This window comes from Haliotis rubra, unplaced genomic scaffold (assembly GCF_003918875.1).
Source record: "Haliotis rubra isolate DU_JTF1 unplaced genomic scaffold, ASM391887v1 Scf163, whole genome shotgun sequence".
NCBI lineage: Eukaryota > Metazoa > Mollusca > Gastropoda > Lepetellida > Haliotidae > Haliotis > Haliotis rubra.
Genome location: NW_025765592.1, coordinates 1,727,583 through 1,749,278, shown reverse-complemented (window position 1 = coordinate 1,749,278; position 21,696 = coordinate 1,727,583). Strand labels below are relative to the sequence as shown.

Here is a 21,696-nt window from a genome sequence, read left to right as displayed (position 1 = left end):
CTTTTCTTGAATTTCTATTCCGCAGTGATCTGTTTCGATGCAAGAGCAGTCATGACACACCCATGCACTGGAAGCCAGCAGACATAAGGAATATGATGAGCTGTGCAAGATGATGCATGTAATTTTAGAGACCGAGGTCACCCCCTCTGAAAGGGTGTCCAAACATCAAAATATTCACTAATAAATCCAATATTGTTAAACAGAATTGAACCAAGGACTTCACTTTGTTTTATCATGGCCTCATTACCTTTTGACATCAATGTGAAGAGACAAAAGGACGTAACTCCATTTGAACCTGTTAGGAAAGAATCAACTGTTCCCGGAACGCCAATGTTTGTTTCAGATAATCCAGGTGTCCCAACACTTTCATAAAGCGACATGGCATGATCACGTCACCTTCATACAAAAGCCAGTCTCCCTGGAGACTTTTACATAAACACGTCACCCTCAGACTTCTACAAACGCAAGTCACACTGTACTCTGTACGAGTTTATCACTCTACGCCTTTTTTAGTGTATCACTTTACACTTCTTTGAGTGTATCACTCTACACACCTCTGTGTGGGTATTTTGCTTTACACACCTCTGTAGAAGAATTTCACTCTACACTCTTCTGTTGTATCGTTTCACTTCACACAACTGTATAGGAGCCCGTAAACCTCTGCGATGCGTCATCATGTTATCTTTGATGAATTTGTTTGAGTGTGTGCCTTGCATTCTTCTGTAGGAGAACGCACTCTTCACTCAGTTTGGGAGTAATCGAAGTCTGCACACTCATATCACGCTTCATTCACCTGCATTAGCTATTGGTTTGATTTCTGTCGCACACGAATTATTGTTTGTGTTGTCAACATTACACATACATATATCAATATGTATGTTTATAACTTACGAAGTGTACATTATCTCTCATTTCCTTTGTATTTGATGTGTCTGAATCCTTTTCATGTTGATTCACTCCAACTGTATGTAGCGAGAAAATTGTTTTATGCATTACATTTCATACCTTGGAATCAGCTGTTCTCTTCAGGGAACTTATGAACGAACCTTTTACACTTGTAGATCGGTGTTTTCCAACAGATTTACAAAACATCATAAACGTATATCTGAATTTTCGTCCAAAGAAGCAGTACAATAGAAAGTTGACGGCTGAACAGGCAATGATAAACATTTCTCCCACTGACGAGATCTTGGAGCAAGTTGACGAACATTCTCCCAGTCTCTGGGCGTGCTCCATCTGCTCCATCACCAGGGCCACAGCTGGAACAAGATGACACAGAAAGAAAACGATTGTAACCGCTGAAACAATTGCAAAAAGTCTGTTTCCGGTTCCGACTGCATCGCTCTTCTGAGACTGGTTTGTCCGCACCAAGATGTGAGCTTCTGTTTTGATCCGGTTTGGGAAAAAATTTGGAGACTTCCTTATGGTATTGAGCATGGTGATGTTAAAAAATGCTATGAGTGTAAATGGCACGACGAAGTTGAAGATGAAATTAAAATATACTAAATATATTGTACTGTAGAAGGTCGTACTGTAGAAAACTGACTTTGAGAGAATGATTGCACTAGACTCTATGTCTAGCCTATGCTCCATACAGCGCGGAATATTGAAGATGAAGCTGAACATTAAGATTGCCACCAGAATTTGGTTGGTCCGTTTCTGAGTGAAGACGACTGCTGCCTTGAGAGGTTTGACAACTGCCACACATCTCTCTACTGTGACCATCACTGTTGTGTATACTGACCCGGTGCGGGATATGTGCAGCAGCGGGTAGAAGATGGAGAACATGACTGCCCCAGCTGAGCCAAGTTGTATCCCCATGTGATGGAGGACGTGGGGTAGGTTCCCTGCCACACCATGCGAGAAGAGGAAGACGGTATCATAGACGCCCAGACCCACAAGGAGTCGACACACAGACGCAGAACCGCGTCTCATCTGCTTGCTGCACAAAACGCACACAGACAAAATGTTACCTACAATACCAAGAACGACGAATACTGATCCCATTACACCTGAAGTGTAGAAATGGAAATATTCCGCACCTCGATTTCCGAGAATGCTGTAAGAATTGTTCGATGTGGGTACCCAGGTGGTGGTATCCAGTCGCGAGGTATACAGTACTTTTTCTTGTGGCGGGGTATTCATATCGTCAGAATATGTTGCCTGTTTGAGTTACTTTCATCCTGTTGATAGAAACAATGTAAAATTCATTCAGGGTGAATAAGGTGGCGAGGTACTTCTGCGGACATAAAGACTTTAGCCATGTGTGATAGCGGCTAATTCAGGACAGCCATTGTCCAAATATTTCAAAAGACCAAAAACTATGTAGCCAAGCCACGTGGGACTTAATTGTAATTACTAGTATTTATATGACGCTAATATGCATTCGTATTCCTTATCACTACCGCGGTGTACATTGACTTGTCAGTCAACCCGACCACTCTGTCACTTCCATTAATCACTGTATATGACATTTATAGCCTTCATTGGTCATCCCCCTTGGCCGCGTCTGCCATCATATCAACTGGTCCAAGGAAGTGCTATTGTTTCTTTACATGTCCATTGTTAACTCTTCGTTTATTCATGGCTGTCTATAACTATAATAATAATAAGTGCATTTATAATGTGCAAAACTCCATCCACTAGGTGAATGCTCATAGTGCTAACAATCAAAGCGCAGCACATTATTACCCCGGATAACCCGCCAGAAGGTTAATAGTCGCATGACTTATCCGACCGGGTACCCATTTTCTGCTGGGTGAACAACGTAATTTTAACTAACTCACTTGCCTAAGGTGAGACCACATGTATCACGTGCTTCGTTGTGGGGCAGGACTGATGTCCTAGAATCTCTCAGGAGTCAAGCTGCCAAACACGGTCACCCATCCAAGAACTCTCCGTGATCAACGTTGCTTAACTTTAACTGATTTGTAACCTGAGCTCTATGCACAGGACATCTATACTGTCACCAGTCCGGTATTCCGTCTGTCTGTGTAGGGACGACCGCGAGCAGGATAATGCCGCTCGTAGTAGAAAATCCCCTAGAGTTGAGCTGGAACTCCTCTCACCTCATTTATGTCTGAGCCGGCAACCCAGCTCATTACTGTCTCGTGTATTTGTTTATCATGTATTATATAGTCAACTGACGAAGTCTGAACGTATTGTTCGTCTCCATTCTGAGCTAGTTCCCCTGTCGACATATATATGTGTTGGTACATGCATAAGACCCGTGGTCAATTAGTGGTTTTCCAAAAACATGTACAGGGTAACGACACTAGTACAGGGTAACGACACTAGTACAGGGTAACGACACTAGGACAGGGTAGCGACACTAGGACAGGGTAACGACACTAGGACACTGACGTGTTATACGTACCAGTTTCCTAAACCACATATATCCTGTCAGTCACCGTTGTATGACGCCAGAGCACCCCATCCTTTATGTAGGCACTAAGTGAACCTTCCACTACGCTGTACGCAGTGGTTACCCGAATATGCTGAGGTCGCGACAAGACATGGTTTTCCGTGTCAGGTAGTGATCGTCTCAGAAGATCGAATTCTATTAACATCACTGCAAAACTTGTGCTGATGTTAAGGGACAACATGACATAGACTAACACACAGTTGCTGCCTGAAGCCAGCGTTTCATTATGTGCTTGTTCAAGCGCGCATGCTCTTCTAGTGCACTCTTTGTGATATGTTGCTCGGATAAACCCGATTGCGTTACATTGGCTACATGTGCAATGAACAGCCTTCTTCCTTCCGTTACCTTCTATGAAGTTGTTCATAGCTACTTTTTCTCAATATTACATATCGAAAACGGCAGTACCCTGAAACAGACCATTAAAAAAATGACGAGCAACATTTGAGTATTGTGAAGAACTTCGTTACTGGTTTTAAATCACTTTCTCTGTATTTGACACGTTTTGCAATTCCAACGATGAAGCCAGTGCTTATTAACTCTTCTTCCACCCTCGGATTTTTAAATTAAAATACGGGTCTTTTCTGTGTTTTGATCTGTTTCCACAAATTATGCCAAGAATTTGTAATGTAAAAGATGCCTTCCGTTGTCTACCAGGAAAACGTTGTGTTGCACAGGTTATTTTTATCAAAACGGAATGTTAGTAGTACAAGGATCGTCGCTGACATGAAGTGTTAATTAATTATTTACAATGTCAAGATCAAAGCTTGTTTAACAGGTTCAATAACATTGTCATTTTTTGTTGGATCAGCACAAGTAGCCCTACCTCTGTTTTAGTTGTTGCTAGTTGTACCCCAGCGTATCTCTTCAGAAGGAAACTATTTTATTATCGTGTCACACGAAGTACATACAGACAACATTACCTTCACATGGGTCTACATTGTCCGACAAGCATGGCATATGTGACACTAAAATACAGACGTGGTCATTTTAAAACCACGTACGTGTATCAGCTAAAATATATAGAACTTAAACATTGTAGCATTTAGGTGGGTTCCATTTGTGGTGAAGTTTCTTCGGTTAGGCATTAAAGTCGGTGCGTGGGTAAGTAGGAAAATATGCAGATCAATCAACAACATGAATGTACTATCGGAAGTCGCTTTTGACCACATTGAGGGTTTTGTGTGAAAAAAAAAGTTTCGAATATTTGACACAATTAGTCAAGAGGTAGATAGATACCTTCTTTTTTACTTTGAGGTGAGTGCCACTGACAACGCATTTGTTTAGGCTGCTACCTCGCTTTGGCACATTGATTGGATACATGAAATATGCATCGGTCTGTAGAAGCAAAGAGATGTCTAACAGCCATACACTGACAAGGTTGAGCTCGGTGCGTTACACGTCAGTGGTTATGTAGGGAGACTAATGGGTGGGAGACAAAGAAAGGCAGAATCTGTGGCAGATATTTTCAAAACGGGGATTATTCCCACTTTAGATCTCTTACAATTCATGTGTACATGTTCACCTTCAAGAATTTATGAGCAGGTAATGATATTTCGACTGACACAAGATTGCATGAAGATTCTCAGAATTATGACAACTTGTGGTGTCGCTCACATTAAATCAATATTAGGTGCTGACTAGCTGTTCATTTCGAGGGTAATCTTTCAGAATTATTTACAGTTGACCAAACAACTCAAGGACATTTCTGATTTAACAAGATTTATCTGTTGACGGTTGTTTTCCAAATCACTTAATGCTGGGGAACGACCGTACAATCCGAGCTCTATATGTAACAATGGTTTGAAATGCAAGTATCATTTGACCGCCAAATGTCCACACATTGAGACTTATATATTAATTGTATGGTTCAGTACAGAAAGGAGAAAGAAAGAATTAGGTATATGATGACAATCGAGAGACCATGTTGTCTGTGGATTGTGAGGATGCAAACAATCAAGGAATAGGACAGGAGGAGGATGGTCCGAATCAATCTCCCGGTGACAATTTGTAGGAGTCTTATCCACTTCTCTCTGAAGCACAGGGGGTTGTAGTCAAAAGGGCCAAAGGAAAGTCAAAAGGGTCAACGGAAAGTCAAAAGGGTCATAGGTAAAAAAACCAGAACGTACAAACTAATATATATTTTATGTTTTATTATCTTAATATTTATTATTCATATATATATTTGTATCAATATGTAAATAGTTACAAAAGTAATGATTTATAGTGTGATCATCATACACTTGGGGCGGTGGGGTAGCCAAGTGGTTAAAGCGTTCGCTCGTCACGCCGAAGACCAAGGTTCGATTCCCCACATAGGTACAAGGTGTGTAGCCCATTTCTGGTGTCCCCCGCCGTGATATTGCTGGAATATTGCTAAAAGCGGCGTAAAACTCACTCATTCACTCATCATGCACTTGACAGTTGATATGTGATTAAATATTTATAAGTAGTTCAAATGTTCACAATTCACACATCTTTAAAGTCACCACAGGCATCATCACTTGACACATCATCATGCACATTCCACTGCAATCATTCCACTGACGTGGTGGGCCATAGATTCATGAGCCCATGTTTTGGAGTGCAGCGCAGGGCTCAGTTCGTCATCCTTATATATTTGCCATGCCTCAAACAGTTCTTCCTGGTCCTTCTTTGCTGAGTGTCTGTTTAGATAACTGACTACTGTCTGACACCCATGACTCTTGTGGTCATTACAGAAACAGTTGTATGGTTGACTATACTCACAACATAAACACTTAACCACTACTGTTAATCTTGTTTAGATTACTGACTACTGTCTGACTACTGTCTGACACCCATGACTCTGTTTAAACCTGTTGTAATCATTACAGAAACAGTTGTATGGTTGACTATACTCACAACATAAACACTTAACCACTACTGTTAATCTTGTTTAGATGTCTGACAACTGTCTGACACCCATGACTCTGTTTAAACCTCTTGTAGTCATTACAGAAACAATTGTATGGTTGACTATACTCACAACATAAACACTTAACCACTACTGTTAATCTTGTTTAGATTTCTGACTAGTGTCTGACACCCATGACTCTGTTTAAACCTCTTGTAGTCATTACAGAAACAATTGTATGGTTGACTATACTCACAACATAAACACTTAACCACTACTGTTAATCTTGTTTAGATAACTGACTAGTGTCTGACACCCATGACTCTGTTTAAACCTCTTGTAGTCATTACAGAAACAGTTGTATGGTTGACTATACTCACAACATAAACACTTAATCACTACTGTTAATCTTGTTTAGATTACTGACTAGTGTCTGACACCCATGACTCTGTATAAAGCTGTTGTAGTCATTACAGAAACAGTTGTATGGTTGACTATACTCACAACATAAACACTTAACCACTACTGTTAATCTTGTTTAGATAACTGACTAGTGTCTGACACCCATGACTCTGTTTAAACCTGTTGTAGTCATTACAGAAACAGTTGTATGGTTGACTATACTCACAACATAAACACTTAACCACTACTGTTAATCTTGTTTAGATAACTGACTAGTGTCTGACACCCATGACTCTGTTTAAACCTGTTGTAGTCATTACAGAAACAGTTGTATGGTTGACTATACTCACAACATAAACACTTAACCACTACTGTTATTCTTGTTTAGATTTCTGACTAGTGTCTGACACCCATGACTCTGTTTAAACCTGTTGTAGTCATTACAGAAACAGTTGTATGGTTGACTATACTCACAACATAAACACTTAACCACTACTGTTAATCTTGTTTAGATTTCTGACTAGTGTCTGACACCCATGACTCTGTTTAAACCTCTTGTAGTCATTACAGAAACAGTTGTATGGTTGACTATACTCACAACATAAACACTTAACCACTACTGTTAATCTTGTTTAGATTTCTGACTAGTGTCTGACACCCATGACTCTGTTTAAACCTCTTGTAGTCATTACAGAAACAGTTGAAATGGTTGACTATACTTGCAACATAAACACTTAACCACTACTGTTAATCTTGTTTAGATTACTGACTACGTACTGTCTGACACCCATGACTCTGTTTAAACCTGTTGTAATCATTACAGAAACAGTTGTATGGTTGACTATACTCATAACATAAACACTTAACCACTACTGTTAATCTTGTTTAGATAACTGACTAGTGTCTGACACCCATGACTCTGTTTAAACCTCGTGTAATCATTACAGAAACAGTTGTATAGTTGACTATACTCACAACATAAACACTTAACCACTACTGTTAATCTTGTTTAGATTTCTGACTAGTGTCTGACACCCATGACTCTGTTTAAACCTCTTGTAGTCATTACAGAAACAGTTGTATGGTTGACTATACTCGCAACATAAACACTTAACCACTACTGTTAATCTTGTTTAGATTACTGACTACGTACTATCTGACACCCATGACTCTGTTTAAACCTCTTGTAGTCATTACAGAAACAGTTGTATGGTTGACTATACTCACAACATAAACACTTAACCACTACTGTTAATCTTGTTTAGATTTCTGACTAGTGTCTGACACCCATGACTCTGTTTAAACCTCTTGTAGTCATTACAGAAACAGTTGAAATGGTTGACTATACTCGCAACATAAACACTTAACCACTACTGTTAATCTTGTTTAGATTACTGACTACGTACTGTCTGACACCCATGACTCTGTTTAAACCTGTTGTAATCATTACAGAAACAGTTGTATGGTTGACTATACTCATAACATAAACACTTAACCACTACTGTTAATCTTGTTTAGATAACTGACTAGTGTCTGACACCCATGACTCTGTTTAAACCTCGTGTAATCATTACAGAAACAGTTGTATAGTTGACTATACTCACAACATAAACACTTAACCACTACTGTTAATCTTGTTTAGATTTCTGACTAGTGTCTGACACCCATGACTCTGTTTAAACCTCTTGTAGTCATTACAGAAACAGTTGAAATGGTTGACTATACTCGCAACATAAACACTTAACCACTACTGTTAATCTTGTTTAGATTACTGACTACGTACTATCTGACACCCATGACTCTGTTTAAACCTGTTGTAATCATTACAGAAACAGTTGTATGGTTGACTATACTCATAACATAAACACTTAACCACTACTGTTAATCTTGTTTAGATGACTGACTAGTGTCTGACACCCATGACTCTGTTTAAACCTCGTGTAATCATTACAGAAACAGTTGTATGGTTGACTATACTCACAACATAAACACTTAACCACTACTGTTATTCTTGTTTAGATTTCTGACTAGTGTCTGACACCCATGACTCTGTTTAAACCTCTTGTAGTCATTACAGAAACAGTTGTATGGTTGACTATACTCATAACATAAACACTTAACCACTACTGTTAATCTTGTTTAGATTTCTGACTAGTGTCTGACACCCATGACTCTGTTTAAACCTCTTGTAGTCATTACAGAAACAGTTGTATGGTTGACTATACTCACAACATAAACACTTAACCACTACTGTTAATCTTGTTTAGATTTCTGACTAGTGTCTGACACCCATGACTCTGTTTAAACCTCTTGTGGTCATTACAGAAACAGTTGTATGGTTGACTATACTCACAACATAAACACTTAACCACTACTGTTAATCTTGTTTAGATTACTGACTACTGTCTGACTACTGTCTGACACCCATGACTCTGTTTAAACCTGTTGTAGTCATTACAGAAACAGTTGTATGGTTGACTATACTCGCAACATAAACACACTTAACCACTACTGTTAATCTTGTTTAGATTTCTGACTAGTGTCTGACACCCATGACTCTGTTTAAACCTCTTGTAGTCATTACAGAAACAGTTGTATGGTTGACTATACTCGCAACATAAACACTTAACCACTACTGTTAATCTTGTTTAGATTACTGACTACTGTCTGACTACTGTCTGACACCCATGACTCTGTTTAAACCTGTTGTAGTCATTACAGAAACAGTTGTATGGTTGACTATACTCACAACATAAACACTTAACCACTACTGTTAATCTTGTTTAGATTACTGACTACTGTCTGATACTGTCTGACACCCATGACTCTGTTTAAACCTCTTGTAGTCATTACAGAAACAGTTGTATGGTTGACTATACTCATAACATAAACACTTAACCACTACTGTTATTCTTGTTTAGATTACTGACTACTTGAAATCATTACACAAACAGTTCGTCATCCTTATATATTTGCCATGCCTCAAACAGTTCTTCCTGGTCCTTCTTTGCTGAGTGTCTGACTAGTGTCTGACACCCATGACTCTGTTTAAACCTCGTGTAATCATTACAGAAACAGTTGTATGGTTGACTATACTCGCAACATAAACACTTAACCACTACTGTTAATCTTGTTTAGATTTCTGACTAGTGTCTGACACCCATGACTCTGTTTAAACCTCTTGTAGTCATTACAGAAACAGTTGTATGGTTGACTATACTCGCAACATAAACACTTAACCACTACTGTTAATCTTGTTTAGATTTCTGACTAGTGTCTGACACCCATGACTCTGTTTAAACCTCTTGTAGTCATTACAGAAACAGTTGTATGGTTGACTATACTCACAACATAAACACTTAACCACTACTGTTAATCTTGTTAAGATTACTGACTACTGTCTGACTACTGTCTGACACCCATGACTCTGTTTAAACCTGTTGTAGTCATTACAGAAACAGTTGTATGGTTGACTATACTCGCAACATAAACACTTAACCACTACTGTTAATCTTGTTTAGATTTCTGACTAGTGTCTGACACCCATGACTCTGTTTAAACCTCTTGTAGTCATTACAGAAACAGTTGTATGGTTGACTATACTCGCAACATAAACACTTAACCACTACTGTTAATCTTGTTTAGATTACTGACTACTGTCTGACTACTGTCTGACACCCATGACTCTGTTTAAACCTGTTGTAGTCATTACAGAAACAGTTGTATGGTTGACTATACTCACAACATAAACACTTAACCACTACTGTTAATCTTGTTTAGATTACTGACTAGTGTCTGACACCCATGACTCTGTTTAAACCTCTTGTAGTCATTACAGAAACAATTGTATGGTTGACTATACTCACAACATAAACACTTAATCACTACTGTTCATCTTGTTTAGATAACTGACTAGTGTCTGACACCCATGACTCTGTATAAAGCTGTTGTAGTCATTACAGAAACAGTTGTATGGTTGACTATACTCACAACATAAACACTTAACCACTACTGTTAATCTTGTTTAGATAACTGACTAGTGTCTGACACCCATGACTCTGTTTAAACCTGTTGTAGTCATTACAGAAACAGTTGTATGGTTGACTATACTCTCACAACATAAACACTTAACCACTACTGTTAATCTTGTTTAGATAACTGACTAGTGTCTGACACCCATGACTCTGTTTAAACCTGTTGTAGTCATTACAGAAACAGTTGTATGGTTGACTATACTCGCAACATAAACACTTAACCACTACTGTTAATCTTGTTTAGATTTCTGACTAGTGTCTGACACCCATGACTCTGTTTAAACCTCTTGTAGTCATTACAGAAACAGTTGTATGGTTGACTATACTCGCAACATAAACACTTAACCACTACTGTTAATCTTGTTTAGATTTCTGACTAGTGTCTGACACCCATGACTCTGTTTAAACCTCTTGTAGTCATTACAGAAACAGTTGTATGGTTGACTATACTCACAACATAAACACTCTGCTTAACCACTACTGTTAATCTTGTTTAGATTTCTGACTAGTGTCTGACACCCATGACTCTGTTTAAACCTCTTGTAGTCATTACAGAAACAGTTGAAATGGTTGACTATACTCTGCAACATAAACACTTAACCACTACTGTTAATCTTGTTTAGATTACTGACTACGTACTGTCTGACACCCATGACTCTGTTTAAACCTGTTGTAATCATTACAGAAACAGTTGTATGGTTGACTATACTCATAACATAAACCTTAACCACTACTGTTAATCTTGTTTAGATAACTGACTAGTGTCTGACACCCATGACTCTGTTTTTAAACCTCGTGTAATCATTACAGAAACAGTTGTATGGTTGACTATACTCACAACATAAACACTTAACCACTACTGTTAATCTTGTTTAGATTTCTGACTAGTGTCTGACACCCATGACTCTGTTTAAACCTCTTGTAGTCATTACAGAAACAGTTGAAATGGTTGACTATACTCGCAACATAAACACTTAACCACTACTGTTAATCTTGTTTAGATTACTGACTACGTACTGTCTGACACCCATGACTCTGTTTAAACCTGTTGTAATCATTACAGAAACAGTTGTATGGTTGACTATACTCATAACATAAACCTTAACCACTACTGTTAATCTTGTTTAGATGACTGACTAGTGTCTGACACCATGACTCTGTTTAAACCTCGTGTAATCATTACAGAAACAGTTGTATGGTTGACTATACTCACAACATAAACACTTAACCACTACTGTTATTCTTGTTTAGATTTCTGACTAGTGTCTGACACCCATGACTCTGTTTAAACCCTCTTGTAGTCATTACAGAAACAGTTGTATGGTTGACTATACTCGCAACATAAACCTTAACCACTACTGTTAATCTTGTTTAGATTTCTGACTAGTGTCTGACACCCATGACTCTGTTTTAAACCTGTTGTAGTCATTACAGAAACAGTTGTATGGTTGACTATACTCGCAACATAAACACTTAACCACTACTGTTAATCTTGTTTAGATTTCTGACTAGTGTCTGACACCCATGACTCTGTTTAAACCTGTTGTAATCATTACAGAAACAGTTGTATGGTTGACTATACTCACAACATAAACACTTAACCACTACTGTTAATCTTGTTTAGATTTCTGACTAGTGTCGGACACCCATGACTCTGTTTAAACCTCTTGTGGTCATTACAGAAACAGTTGTATGGTTGACTATACTCTCACAACATAAACACTTAACCACTACTGTTAATCTTGTTTAGATTACTGACTACTGTCTGACTACTGTCTGACACCCATGACTCTGTTTAAACCTGTTGTAGTCATTACAGAAACAGTTGTATGGTTGACTATACTCGCAACATAAACACTTAACCACTACTGTTAATCTTGTTTAGATTTCTGACTAGTGTCTGACACCCATGACTCTGTTTAAACCTCTTGTAGTCATTACAGAAACAGTTGTATGGTTGACTATACTCGCAACATAAACACTTAACCACTACTGTTAATCTTGTTTTAGATTACTGACTACTGTCTGACTACTGTCTGACACCCATGACTCTGTTTAAACCTGTTGTAGTCATTACAGAAACAGTTGTATGGTTGACTATACTCACAACATAAACACTTAACCACTACTGTTAATCTTGTTTAGATTACTGACTACTGTCTGACTACTGTCTGACACCCATGACTCTGTTTAAACCTCTTGTAGTCATTACAGAAACAGTTGTATGGTTGACTATACTCATAACATAAACACTTAACCACTACTGTTATTCTTGTTTAGATTACTGACTACTTGAAATCATTACACAAACAGTTCGTCATCCTTATATATTTGCCATGCCTCAAACAGTTCTTCCTGGTCCTTCTTTGCTGAGTGTCTGACTAGTGTCTGACACCCATGACTCTGTTTAAACCTCGTGTAATCATTACAGAAACAGTTGTATGGTTGACTATACTCGCAACATAAACACTTAACCACTACTGTTAATCTTGTTTAGATTTCTGACTAGTGTCTGACACCCATGACTCTGTTTAAACCTCTTGTAGTCATTACAGAAACAGTTGTATGGTTGACTATACTCGCAACATAAACACTTAACCACTACTGTTAATCTTGTTTAGATTTCTGACTAGTGTCTGACACCCATGACTCTGTTTAAACCTCTTGTAGTCATTACAGAAACAGTTGTATGGTTGACTATACTCACAACATAAACACTTAACCACTACTGTTAATCTTGTTTAGATTACTGACTACGTACTGTCTGACACCCATGACTCTGTTTAAACCTGTTGTAATCATTACAGAAACAGTTGTATGGTTGACTATACTCATAACATAAACACTTAACCACTACTGTTAATCTTGTTTAGATAACTGACTAGTGTCTGACACCCATGACTCTGTTTAAACCTCGTGTAATCATTACAGAAACAGTTGTATGGTTGACTATACTCACAACATAAACACTTAACCACTACTGTTAATCTTGTTTAGATTTCTGACTAGTGTCTGACACCCATGACTCTGTTTAAACCTCTTGTAGTCATTACAGAAACAGTTGAAATGGTTGACTATACTCGCAACATAAACACTTAACCACTACTGTTAATCTTGTTTAGATTACTGACTACGTACTGTCTGACACCCATGACTCTGTTTAAACCTGTTGTAATCATTACAGAAACAGTTGTATGGTTGACTATACTCATAACATAAACACTTAACCACTACTGTTAATCTTGTTTAGATGACTGACTAGTGTCTGACACCCATGACTCTGTTTAAACCTCGTGTAATCATTACAGAAACAGTTGTATGGTTGACTATACTCACAACATAAACATTCTTAACCACTACTGTTAATCTTGTTTAGATTTCTGACTAGTGTCTGACACCCATGACTCTGTTTAAACCTCTTGTAGTCATTACAGAAACAGTTGTATGGTTGACTATACTCGCAACATAAACACTTAACCACTACTGTTAATCTTGTTTAGATTTCTGACTAGTGTCTGACACCCATGACTCTGTTTAAACCTGTTGTAGTCATTACAGAAACAGTTGTATGGTTGACTATACTCGCAACATAAACACTTAACCACTACTGTTAATCTTGTTTAGATTTCTGACTAGTGTCTGACACCCATGACTCTGTTTAAACCTGTTGTAGTCATTACAGAAACAGTTGTATGGTTGACTATACTCACAACATAAACACTTAACCACTACTGTTAATCTTGTTTAGATTTCTGACTAGTGTCTGACACCCATGACTCTGTTTAAACCTCTTGTGGTCATTACAGAAACAGTTGTATGGTTGACTATACTCACAACATAAACACTTAACCACTACTGTTAATCTTGTTTAGATTACTGACTACTGTCTGACTACTGTCTGACACCCATGACTCTGTTTAAACCTGTTGTAGTCATTACAGAAACAGTTGTATGGTTGACTATACTCGCAACATAAACACTTAACCACTACTGTTAATCTTGTTTAGATTTCTGACTAGTGTCTGACACCCATGACTCTGTTTAAACCTCTTGTAGTCATTACAGAAACAGTTGTATGGTTGACTATACTCGCAACATAAACACTTAACCACTACTGTTAATCTTGTTTAGATTACTGACTACTGTCTGACTACTGTCTGACACCCATGACTCTGTTTAAACCTCTTGTAGTCATTACAGAAACAGTTGTATGGTTGACTATACTCACAACATAAACACTTAACCACTACTGTTAATCTTGTTTAGATTACTGACTACTGTCTGACTACTGTCTGACACCCATGACTCTGTTTAAACCTGTTGTAGTCATTACAGAAACAGTTGTATGGTTGACTATACTCACAACATAAACACTTAACCACTACTGTTAATCTTGTTTAGATTACTGACTACTGTCTGACTACTGTCGACACCCATGACTCTGTTTAAACCTCTTGTAGTCATTACAGAAACAGTTGTATGGTTGACTATACTCATAACATAAACACTTAACCACTACTGTTATTCTTGTTTAGATTACTGACTACTTGAAATCATTACACAAACAGTTCGTCATCCTTATATATTTGCCATGCCTCAAACAGTTCTTCCTGGTCCTTCTTTGCTGAGTGTCTGACTAGTGTCTGACACCCATGACTCTGTTTAAACCTCGTGTAATCATTACAGAAACAGTTGTATGGTTGACTATACTCGCAACATAAACACTTAACCACTACTGTTAATCTTGTTTAGATTTCTGACTAGTGTCTGACACCCATGACTCTGTTTAAACCTCTTGTAGTCATTACAGAAACAGTTGTATGGTTGACTATACTCGCAACATAAACCTTAACCACTACTGTTAATCTTGTTTAGATTTCTGACTAGTGTCTGACACCCATGACTCTGTTTAAACCTGTTGTAGTCATTACAGAAACAGTTGTATGGTTGACTATACTCACAACATAAACACTTAACCACTACTGTTAATCTTGTTTAGATTACTGACTACTGTCTGACTACTGTCTGACACCCATGACTCTGTTTAAACCTGTTGTAGTCATTACAGAAACAGTTGTATGGTTGACTATACTCGCAACATAAACACTTAACCACTACTGTTAATCTTGTTTAGATTTCTGACTAGTGTCTGACACCCATGACTCTGTTTAAACCTGTTGTAGTCATTACAGAAACAGTTGTATGGTTGACTATACTCGCAACATAAACACTTAACCACTACTGTTAATCTTGTTTAGATTACTGACTACTGTCTGACTACTGTCTGACACCCATGACTCTGTTTAAACCTCTTGTAGTCATTACAGAAACAGTTGTATGGTTGACTATACTCATAACATAAACACTTAACCACTACTGTTATTCTTGTTTAGATTACTGACTACTTGAAATCATTACACAAACAGTTCGTCATCCTTATATATTTGCCATGCCTCAAACAGTTCTTCCTGGTCCTTCTTTGCTGAGTGTCTGACTAGTGTCTGACACCCATGACTCTGTTTAAACCTCGTGTAATCATTACAGAAACAGTTGTATGGTTGACTATACTCGCAACATAAACACTTAACCACTACTGTTAATCTTGTTTAGATTTCTGACTAGTGTCTGACACCCATGACTCTGTTTAAACCTCTTGTAGTCATTACAGAAACAGTTGTATGGTTGACTATACTCATAACATAAACACTTAACCACTACTGTTAATCTTGTTTAGATTTCTGACTAGTGTCTGACACCCATGACTCTGTTTAAACCTCTTGTAGTCATTACAGAAACAGTTGTATGGTTGACTATACTCACAACATAAACACTTAACCACTACTGTTAATCTTGTTTTAGATTTCTGACTAGTGTCTGACACCCATGACTCTGTTTAAACCTCTTGTGGTCATTACAGAAACAGTTGTATGGTTGACTATACTCACAACATAAACACTTAACCACTACTGTTAATCTTGTTTAGATTACTGACTACTGTCTGACTACTGTCTGACACCCATGACTCTGTTTAAACCTGTTGTAGTCATTACAGAAACAGTTGTATGGTTGACTATACTCACAACATAAACACTTAACCACTACTGTTAATCTTGTTTAGATTTCTGACTAGTGTCTGACACCCATGACTCTGTTTAAACCTCTTGTAGTCATTACAGAAACAGTTGTATGGTTGACTATACTCACGCAACATAAACACTTAACCACTACTGTTAATCTTGTTTAGATTACTGACTACTGTCTGACTACTGTCTGACACCCATGACTCTGTTTAAACCTGTTGTAGTCATTACAGAAACAGTTGTATGGTTGACTATACTCACAACATAAACACTTAACCACTACTGTTAATCTTGTTTAGATTACTGACTACTGTCTGACTACTGTCTGACACCCATGACTCTGTTTAAACCTCTTGTAGTCATTACAGAAACAGTTGTATGGTTGACTATACTCATAACATAAACACTTAACCACTACTGTTATTCTTGTTTAGATTACTGACTACTTGAAATCATTACACAAACAGTTCGTCATCCTTATATATTTGCCATGCCTCAAACAGTTCTTCCTGGTCCTTCTTTGCTGAGTGTCTGACTAGTGTCTGACACCCATGACTCTGTTTAAACCTCGTGTAATCATTACAGAAACAGTTGTATGGTTGACTATACTCATAACATAAACACTTAACCACTACTGTTAATCTTGTTTAGATTACTGACTAGTGTCTGACACCCATGACTCTGTTTAAACCTCTTGTAGTCATTACAGAAACAGTTGTATGGTTGACTATACTCGCAACATAAACACTTAACCACTACTGTTAATCTTGTTTAGATTTCTGACTAGTGTCTGACACCCATGACTCTGTTTAAACCTGTTGTAGTCATTACAGAAACAGTTGTATGGTTGACTATACTCACAACATAAACACTTAACCACTACTGTTAATCTTGTTTAGATTACTGACTACTGTCTGACTACTGTCTGACACCCATGACTCTGTTTAAACCTGTTGTAGTCATTACAGAAACAGTTGTATGGTTGACTATACTCGCAACATAAACACTTAACCACTACTGTTAATCTTGTTTAGATTTCTGACTAGTGTCTGACACCCATGACTCTGTTTAAACCTCTTGTAGTCATTACAGAAACAGTTGTATGGTTGACTATACTCGCAACATAAACACTTAACCACTACTGTTAATCTTGTTTAGATTACTGACTACTGTCTGACTACTGTCTGACACCCATGACTCTGTTTAAACCTGTTGTAGTCATTACAGAAACAGTTGTATGGTTGACTATACTCACAACATAAACACTTAACCACTACTGTTAATCTTGTTTAGATTACTGACTACTGTCTGACTACTGTCTGACACCCATGACTCTGTTTAAACTTCTTGTAGTCATTACAGAAACAGTTGTATGGTTGACTATACTCATAACATAAACACTTAACCACTACTGTTATTCTTGTTTAGATTACTGACTACTTGAAATCATTACACAAACAGTTCGTCATCCTTATATATTTGCCATGCCTCAAACAGTTCTTCCTGGTCCTTCTTTGCTGAGTGTCTGACTAGTGTCTGACACCCATGACTCTGTTTAAACCTCGTGTAATCATTACAGAAACAGTTGTATGGTTGACTATACTCACAACATAAACACTTAACCACTACTGTTATTCTTGTTTAGATTACTGACTACTTGAAATCATTACACAAACAGTTGTATGGTATAAAGTAAACACCTGACCACTCTGAGGTTTTTTTAAATAAACATCACTGAGACGCTCTGATGTGTTTAGGATGTTTAGGATTAGAACTACTGCAACAACATGTAAAGAATTTCTTTTAATCTTACTATTTTCTAAAAGTTTGGCCCTTTTAATTGACTTTCCGTTGGCCCTTTTGACTTTCCTTTGGCCCTTTTGACTTTTGACCTGTTCCCAGCACAGGGTCGAGTTGTCTAAAGTAGCGCCTTGGAAGTGTCCAGATCATGTCCCAGATGTGCTGAGACGCAAAGACGTGGACCAACATGACCCAGAAGTGGGACAAGTACTGGCGTCAGTATCTTCTCTCGTTTCCATTGCGCCATTTGCCTTGTCGGTGTGCTCGTTTTGAAGTGGGTCACGGTTGCCATTTTGACGTTTGGTCGTTTCCACCTTTCCGCAAAATCTCTTCAAGTCCTTGTCAACTTCTATTTTTACAAGTGTCACGCAATTGGGGTTTAAATAGAACATATCAAGTGTTGAATCTTTAATAAACTGATAGGTCTATAATGAAATGTTATGAACAATTATTTTGAAAAGAGAAATGCATGAACTCTCTATTCAATTTCCAAATGAAAATTGGGTAATTATTGATAACGTACACATTTCAACATGGCAACACACACACAAAGCCAAACGGCCAAATATAGTACAGCTTTCAAAGCCACAAACAAACATTATGACTACACTGCAGGCTTTGTGGCCCATTGGACGTTTTGGTGTGCTCATTGTTACTACCGGGGTAAGGTCAACGTGGCCATTTCAACACGTGGCTGTTCTGACCTCTTCCCGTCCCACAGATTTTTTTTCGAAAACCCTCTCCATTTTTTCTCTTTATGCTAAACAAATGCCACGGAATCCCTAGCAATTTATTTAAACTCCAGCTGAAATTATCACGTGAATATGTGAATACAAAGTGAAAGTCAGTATTCTAAATTATTGAAATAATTCATTTGTCGACCAAACCCACAGTGACACAGGAAACTGACCAGCCAATACATGACCGTTTTGACTAAAACATTGTGGCAAGTTTCGGCACTGGGCAGATTTGCATCATCTCGCTTCCGACCAAGAACGTTGTACTCGGCCGCAGTCAGTTCGTACAAATACACTCATTATTTTGGTCACATGATTTCAAGATGGTGGGTAGTTTTGTGTTTTTCTTTCTGTCGTACAAATTCTTATAGGCTAGTAGAACATCATAGATGGCAAACCCTAAAAGATCGATCTAATAAGGCTAGAGAACGACTGAACTATCATCAGCAGTGACACTGACAGTCAGTGAGGGGCGTCCAAGTGTTAGGCTGTTTTACATCATGCATCCTCCCCCTTTGCAGAATAACAAACACACCAAAAGGTGTGCTTGATTGCAATAGATGTATTTTGGTGTTGTGTTACTATAGGATTAAACTGCAACGAGGTGCTTTTGGTCACATTCCAGCTTGATTCATTATATATGCATGGTATAATCTGCAGTGTACAACATTCCTACCAGCTTACCTTAAAATGTCCTGGTAGACTGGCTACTAAAATGTTAATGTTGTACTTATGCACCATTTTTCCATTTCTGCAGATCAATAGTACCATAAAAAATCAAATACAGATCCTTAATGATTTGAAGTCTGGAACAAGCACACTGTTATCCCCAGACCCCTTTAAAATATTTGACTCATGATTTGTAATGAAGTTTAGCTCTGCTTCCATAGCTGCTTGCAAATGGTTTCACAGCCATACTGGCTAGCGAATAGTTATCGCCGTGTAACAGTTATCGGCAATACATCAGTATCACACGTGCGCAGCTCCGGTCAATTACAATTCTGGTATTTTTCCCACGGTATTTGACAACAATAAAAGACAGCAAAAGAAATTCTTCACGGTAAGTAACATAAGAGAAAAAATAAAGATGAAGTAATGAACCCTATAAACATGTTTTACCTTAGTCAGGGGGATGTCCCACGACCTATATAATAACAAATTTAAGTTCAAAAGTCATTAATTGTTTCATACCCTGTCAATCTACAGTAAAAGAAACACTCAAATAGTAACACAATTAATTATTCGAGGTTACTGTATGATAGAAATATATAGTATTTCACAAATGGCATGAGAAATTCTAAATGGCGATAACTGTTACAGTTAGTTGTAAGAAAACATCTATTTATACTGCCATGATTCCCTTCTGTCGGGTTATATAAAAGCATGATTGGCGGCAGTGAACGGGATAGACACATCGGTGAATAGCTAGTTAAGTATCATGATAAATTTTGTTTCATTAATTTAACCAATGGGGGGACTACACCTAGGACAGATTTTAGAGCCTTCATCCCATATGCAACATTTTCCTGACATGTTGACAGTGGGATAGCGTAGTGGTGAAAGCATTCACTCATCACCCGGGTTCAAGTCCCCACATAGATAGAATATGCAGGGATAGAAATGCTTTTTTTCTAAGTATGCCTTAGGGCACCGGGTAAATATTTTAGGTGTGCCTTTCAGAAATCAAGTGTGTCCACGTTTCTAGAATAAATGACAGTAGCAATGATGATGATCTTTTGAAATTTATTGTCAGAAAACAACAAATGTAACCAGTTTTCTGTTATCACTGATATGTCTTCTGTTTAAGATGGCTTTCTTATGTTTCATTTGTTCTGCTTTCCCAACACCTTTAATAGCTAAGAATTGTGTGACAGGTTCACTTTTTTCAATCTATCTAACATACACAATTTCATCTTTAGTAACCTAACTATCAGTACTCCCTACACTCTAAATGAAAAAAACAACCAGATTTCTTAACATGAACCATCATAATTCCAGTGATTTCCTGGGCGATAAAGTCAATAAATATTTTTGCTTGGTTGTCATTTGCATAAGTGTTTTGTTTGGTTATTAAGTGACTAAAGGTGTGTTATGTCTCTAAAAAATTAGGCATGCCATAAGGGCACCGAGAACATTTTTTTTCCGTGCCATTTCGATATTTACCGTGCCATGGCACGCCAATATATGGGGTATTTCGAACCCTAATATGTGAAGCCCATTTCAGGTATTCCCTATGAGGGTATTGCTGGAATAGCATAAACCCATCCTCACTCCTGACATATAGTATTCCCAGACATTATTGAGAAAGTTGTTTTGGCAAATATCTAGTAATACATGTATATAAACA

General features: G+C 37.8%; 2 protein-coding genes across 2 annotated transcripts in view; one reads left to right on the top strand and one right to left on the bottom strand.

The window, feature by feature from the left end:
• Positions 1-532: 532 nt before the first annotated feature.
• Positions 533-2,056, bottom strand: LOC124271732 (FMRFamide receptor-like). The gene has a single exon (XM_046706894.1). It carries the CDS (start codon positions 2,005-2,007, stop codon positions 1,000-1,002), a length of 1,008 nt encoding a protein of 335 aa, XP_046562850.1. The 5' UTR covers positions 2,008-2,056; the 3' UTR covers positions 533-999.
• Positions 2,057-19,603: 17,547 nt separating this feature from the next.
• Positions 19,604-21,696, top strand: part of LOC124271757 (vacuolar protein sorting-associated protein 35-like) — a 114,088-nt gene continuing 111,995 nt past the window's right edge. The window contains exon 1 of the mRNA XM_046706923.1: positions 19,604-19,675. Coding sequence (XP_046562879.1) covers positions 19,673-19,675 — 3 coding nt within the window. The 5' untranslated portion in view covers positions 19,604-19,672. The remainder of the gene's footprint in view (positions 19,676-21,696) is intronic.